At 47.5% G+C, this 5,453-nt stretch overlaps 1 protein-coding gene across 1 annotated transcript; it reads left to right on the forward strand.

Annotated features, from left to right (window-relative positions):
* The first annotated feature begins 254 nt into the window (after positions 1–254).
* On the forward strand, positions 255–1,970 carry LOC133237417 (AFG3-like protein 1). Its single transcript, XM_061399442.1, has one exon. It carries the CDS (start codon positions 255–257, stop codon positions 1,533–1,535), a length of 1,281 nt encoding a protein of 426 aa, XP_061255426.1. The 3' UTR covers positions 1,536–1,970.
* The last annotated feature ends 3,483 nt before the right edge of the window (positions 1,971–5,453 follow it).

A 5,453-nucleotide genomic window follows, 5' to 3' on the forward strand; every position in this document is an offset into this window, starting at 1 on the left:
ATACAGGAGACAGCAGTTCGATCCCTGGGTTGGGAAGATCCCCTCAAGGGGGAAATGGCAACCCACTCCAGTATTCTTGTCTAGAGAATCCCAAGGACAGAGGAGCCTGGTGGGCTACAGTCCATGGGGTTGCAAAGAGTCGGACACAACTGAGCCACTGAGCACACACACAAGCCTTACAACACAATAAAAATGCATGTCTGACTTGAGAGTGCTAACTAACCTTCCCCCAAAGTTACTTTTTTCTCAAAAAAATGGCTATTTCACAAACAGAAGCACATTTTTACCCTTCGGTTACTAAATGGAATTTTCATTCTTTTTCTTCTCTGACCCAACAAATTGGCCGGAAGCATGGCCGAGGGCACTTTGGAGGCCAGAGTGAGCAGGAGAACACCCTGAACCAGCTGCTCGTGGAGATGGATGGATTCAACTCTACCACGAACATCCTCACGCTGGCCGGCACCAACCGCCCTGACGTCCTTGAGCCAGCTCTGATGTGGCTGGGCCGCTTCGACCGTCAGATTTACATTGGGCCCCCGGACATCAAAGCAAGGTCGTCTATCTTCAAGGTCCACCTGCGTCCACTCAAGTTGGATGAGAGCCTCAGCAAGGACGCCCTGGCGAGGAAGCTTGCGGCCCTCACTCCAGGCTTCACAGGTGCTGATATTTCTAATGTTTGCAACGAAGCCACCCTGATTGCCGCCCACCACCTAAACCCCTCTGTCGGGGAGAAGCACTTCGAGCAGGCCATCGAGAGGGTCATTGGAGGCCTTGAGAAGAAGACACAGGTCCTGCAGCCTGGCGAGAAGATGACGGTGGCCTACCATGAGGCTGGCCATGCGGTGGTGGGCTGGTTCCTGGAACATACAGACCCCCTGCTCAAGGTGTCCATCGTCCCCCAGGGCAAGGGGCTCGGCTATGCCCAGTGCCTGCCCAGGGAGCAGTACCTGTACACACGGGAGCAGCTCTTTGACTGCATGTGCGCCATGCTGGGCGGCCGCGTGGCTGAGCAGCTGTTCTTCGGGCGGGTCACCACGGGGGCCCAGGACGGCTTGAGAAAGGTCATCCAGAGCGCCTATGCCCAGATTATGCACTTCGGGATGAGCGAGAAGCTGGGCCAGGTGTCCTTCGATCTCCCGCGGCCAGGCGAGGCGCTGGTGGAGAAACCGTTCAGTGAGGCCACGGCCCAGCTTATAGACGAGGAGGTGCAGCGGCCCATTGGCTCCGTGTATGCGCGCACCCTGGACCTGCTTACGCGCTGCCACAAGCAGGTGGACAAGGTGGGCAGGGGGCTGCTGGAGAAGGAGATGCTGGAGTGGGCCGACATGGTGGAGCTGCTCGGGCCGCGGCTGTTCACCGAGAAGATCACCTATGAGGAGCTCGGGGAGGGCACGGGCGGCCTGGAGGAGGACACGGCCCTTCCTGAGGGTCTTCAGGGTTGGTGTGGGGGGCCCGCTGCAGGAGAGCCCAGCCTAGCGCCTCTGCCTGGAGAGCAGCCTCTGGGACCCCCAGGAAGCAAATTAAAGCACATGTAACCTGAAGCAATGGCACTCCACTCCAATACTCTTGCCTGGAAAATCCCACGGACAGAAGAGCCTGGTGGGCTGCAATCCATGGGGTCGCTAAGAGTTGGGCACGACTGAGTGACTTCACTTTCACTTTTCACTTTCACACATTGGAGAAGGAAATGGCAAGCCACTCCAGTGTTCTTGCCTGGAGAATCCCAGGGATGGGGGAGCCTGGTGGGCTGCCATCTATGGGGTCGCATAGAGTCGGACACGACTGAAGTGACTTAGCAGCATAGATTTTAGCTGGGAGTATATTTCAGCCGTAAGTCAGGGCCTGTATGGAATGAAGGTTTTGTTTACTGTGGGCCTGGTGCAAAACTAAAAAGAGTTAAGACCCTAAAACTCAGAGGATTTAACTCTGAGCTGATTTGGTAATTAGAAAAGGCAGTTTTTAGGGGAAAAAAAAAAAAGCTGGTTTTAGAAAAGGCAGAGGAACCAGAGATCAAATTGCCAACATCCGCTGGATCATAGAAAAAGCAAGAGAGTTCCAGAAAAACATCTATTTCTGCTTTATTGACTATGCCAAAGCCTTTGACTGTGTGGATCACAATAAACTGTGGAAAATTCTGAAGGAGATGGGAATACCAGACCACCTGATCTGCCTCTTGAGAAATTTGTATGCAGGTCAGGAAGCAACAGTTAGAACTGGACATGGAACAATAGACTGGTTCCAAATAGGAAAAGGAGTACGTCAAGGCTGTATATTGTCACCCTGTTTATTTAACTTATATGCAGAGTATATCATGAGAAAAGCTGGACTGGAAGAAACACAAGCTGGAATCAAGATTGCCAGGAGAAATATCAATAACCTCAGATATGCAGATGACACCACTCTTATGTTAGAAAGTGAAGAGGAACTCAAAAGCCTCTTGATGAAAGTGAAAGTGGAGAGTGAAAAAGTTGGCTTAAAGCTCAATATTCAGAAAACGAAGATCATGGCATCCAGTCCCACCACTTCATGGGAAATAGATGGGGAAACAGTGGAAACAGTGTCAGACTTTATTTTTCTGGGCTCCAAAATCACTGCAGATGGTGACTGCAGCCATGAAATTAAAAGACGCTTACTCCTTGGAAGGAAAGTTATGACCAACCTAGATAGCATATTAAAAAGCAGAGACATTAGTTTGCCAACAAAGGTTCGTCTAGTCAAGGCTATGGTTTTTCCTGTGGTCATGTATGGATGTGAGAGTTGGACTGTGAAGAAGGCTGAGCCCCGAAGAATTGATGCTTTTGAACTGTGGTGTTGGAGAACAGTCTTGAGAGTCCCTTGGACTGCAAGGAGATCCAACCAGTCCATTCTGAAGGAGATCAGCCCTGGGATTTCTTTGGAAGGAATGATGCTAAAGCTGAAACTCCAGTACTTTGGCCACCTCATGTGAAGAGTTGACTCATTGGAAAAGACTCTGATGCTGGGAGGGACTGGGGGCAGGAGAAGGGGATGATAGAGGATGAGATGGCTGGATGGCATCACTGACTCGATGGATGTGAGTCTGAGTGAACTCCGGGAGTTGGTGATGGACAGGGAGGCCTGGCGTGCTGCGGTTCATGGGGTCGAGAAGAGTCGGACATGACTGAGCGACTGATCTGATCTGATCTGATTTGGTAATTAAGAGTAAGGTGATTAGGAAGACAGCGGGGCATGCCGTCTTGGTGGTTTATTTATTAACTTCATGCAATTCCCACCAAAGGCCCTTCCCCACTACTCCAAACCTGCCTTCTGCGACCCCACACAAACTTTTCTTGTTGAACTCTAGGAATTCTGGTTTCACCAGCTTCCTTCTTCCTGGAATCTACTTCCTATGCAAACAGTATATGGACAGATTGAGCATAGGGGCAGTAATGGCATATGACCTTCAAGGTAAGGTCATGAATACAGTGCAGCTCCCACCTTATTCTAGTCAATCTGGGCATGTAACTGCTATATCATAGGGATGCTCAAGCATCCCTGGGTTGGGTCCATGAGGCAGAGAACTGAGGCCTCCTGCAACTAGCCAGCAACTGAGAGCTCCTGGGCAGAGTCCTGGGAGTGAGCTGTCTTGGAAATCCCCCAGGCCTAGCCAAAGCTTCAGATGACTGCCTGTTGCCTGAAACTTCGTGAAACTTTTCAAGACAGAACCGCCCAACTAATCCATAACCAGCTTCCTGACCCACGTGTGTGAGATAATAAATATATATCATTGTTTACAGTTGCTAAATGTTGGGGACAATCTGTTATTCTCTATATTGCTATATACTCATGTATATAAAATAGTGTGTTCCTTGTAGTCTGAATCCTGAACTCTGATGATTACTATTCTTTTCAATAAACCATTTAACTCATTCCCAGTGGCATCCTTATGAGCTACTTCATTTACAGGGAGTTAGCTTATTGCAGAACACTACTGTGATCTGAACAAAGCCAGAAGTCATTTTATCATACCATGCCTTTAGTTTTTCTAAAGCTTTGCTTTTACATCTTGTATTTTTATAGCTTTCTTGAAAAATGATAACTAACAATTTGCCACTTTCAAGAGAAATGTTCATTTCATCTAGAATTTCACACCTTTAAATATTGACCTCTATTTGCATTTTTCATGATATAATTAATGCATTGTCACTGTATTCTTGCAAATTTTTTATAAAGCTGGCATTTCTCAAACAAGTAGCTATTAGCAAAATGAATTTTTTCTTACATTATTTTTTTAAACAATTTGTTCTTACTTTTGGGGAACACAGAAGTAAACAAGTTGGCCTTATGTTTTAAATAAGTTATTTATCCCATAAGATCTTTCTGATATCTCTAAAATCAATTCTACTTTCTTGTAACACTATGTGATTTTTTTTCAAATTCTAGTATGTAGCTCAAACTTGATGTTTGCCAAAAGCTATCAAGAGCAACAACAGTAATAACTAACTTTTCTTGGCCAGCCGGGCACTGCGCTCTGTGCTGCTTATCTTTTGTCTCATTTACTCTTCCTAACAATCCTGTGAGAAAGGTGCTGGTCGTTAGCACTCCCTCTAGAAGCCACAAGAAGAGTGTTTTAAGAAGGGAATGGTCAGGAGCTCTCTCTCCTGGGAACCAGGAATTAAGCTCAGTGGGCTTCCCCGGTGGCTCAGTTGGTAAAGAATCCACCTGCAATGCAGGAGACCTGGGTTTGATCCCTGGGTCAGGAAAAATCACCTGGAGAAAGAAATGGCAACCCATGTCAGTATTCTTGCTTGGGAATAGAGGAGCCTGGTGGGCTACAGTTCATGGGGTCACAGGAGTCGGACACGATTTAGTGACTAAACCACCACTAGGGCACTGGTTCCTGACACACCAGTCCCAGGGCAAGTCTTGATTTCAGTGTGGGCATTGGTGTGTTATGGACTAAATTGTCTTCCCCCTGAAATTAGTATTGTGAAAGCTTAACGCCTCCCATGACTCTTTTTGGAGATAGCCCTTTAGGGAGGTAATTAAGTGTAAATGAGATTGTAAGGATGGGGCCTTAATCCAGTAGGACTGGTGTCCTTATGAAAAGAGGAGAAGAAGGGACTTCCCTGGTGGTCCAGTGGCTAAGACTCTGTGCTTCCGCTACAGGGTGCAAGGGTTCGATTCCTGCCTGGGGAACTAAGATCCTGCAGGCTAGGCAGCCAAAAAAAAAGAAAAGAGGAGGAGAGTTCAGAGCACTCTCCCTCCCTGTGCAGAGAGCCGAGGCCGTGTCAACAGGCTCCAGACTGTGAGAAAATACATGTCTGTTGTTTAAGCCACCCAGCCTATGGTATCTTGTTACAACAGCCCAAACAGACTAATAAACAGGATTTGCTCTCTCGCTGTATCTTTCAGACACTCTTGGATGAACCTTGACTTGTAAACCACACCCTATTAATGCAGTTACATATCTTGCATAAAACTGATTATAATTA

Source organism: Bos javanicus, chromosome 24, assembly GCF_032452875.1.
Source record: "Bos javanicus breed banteng chromosome 24, ARS-OSU_banteng_1.0, whole genome shotgun sequence".
In the NCBI taxonomy this organism is placed as follows: domain Eukaryota; kingdom Metazoa; phylum Chordata; class Mammalia; order Artiodactyla; family Bovidae; genus Bos; species Bos javanicus.

Bases quoted from the DNA above. Each gene is read 5' to 3' on its own strand.
- LOC133237417 (XM_061399442.1), top strand. From the start codon at position 255: ATGGCTATTTCACAAACAGAAGCACATTTTTACCCTTCGGTTACTAAA.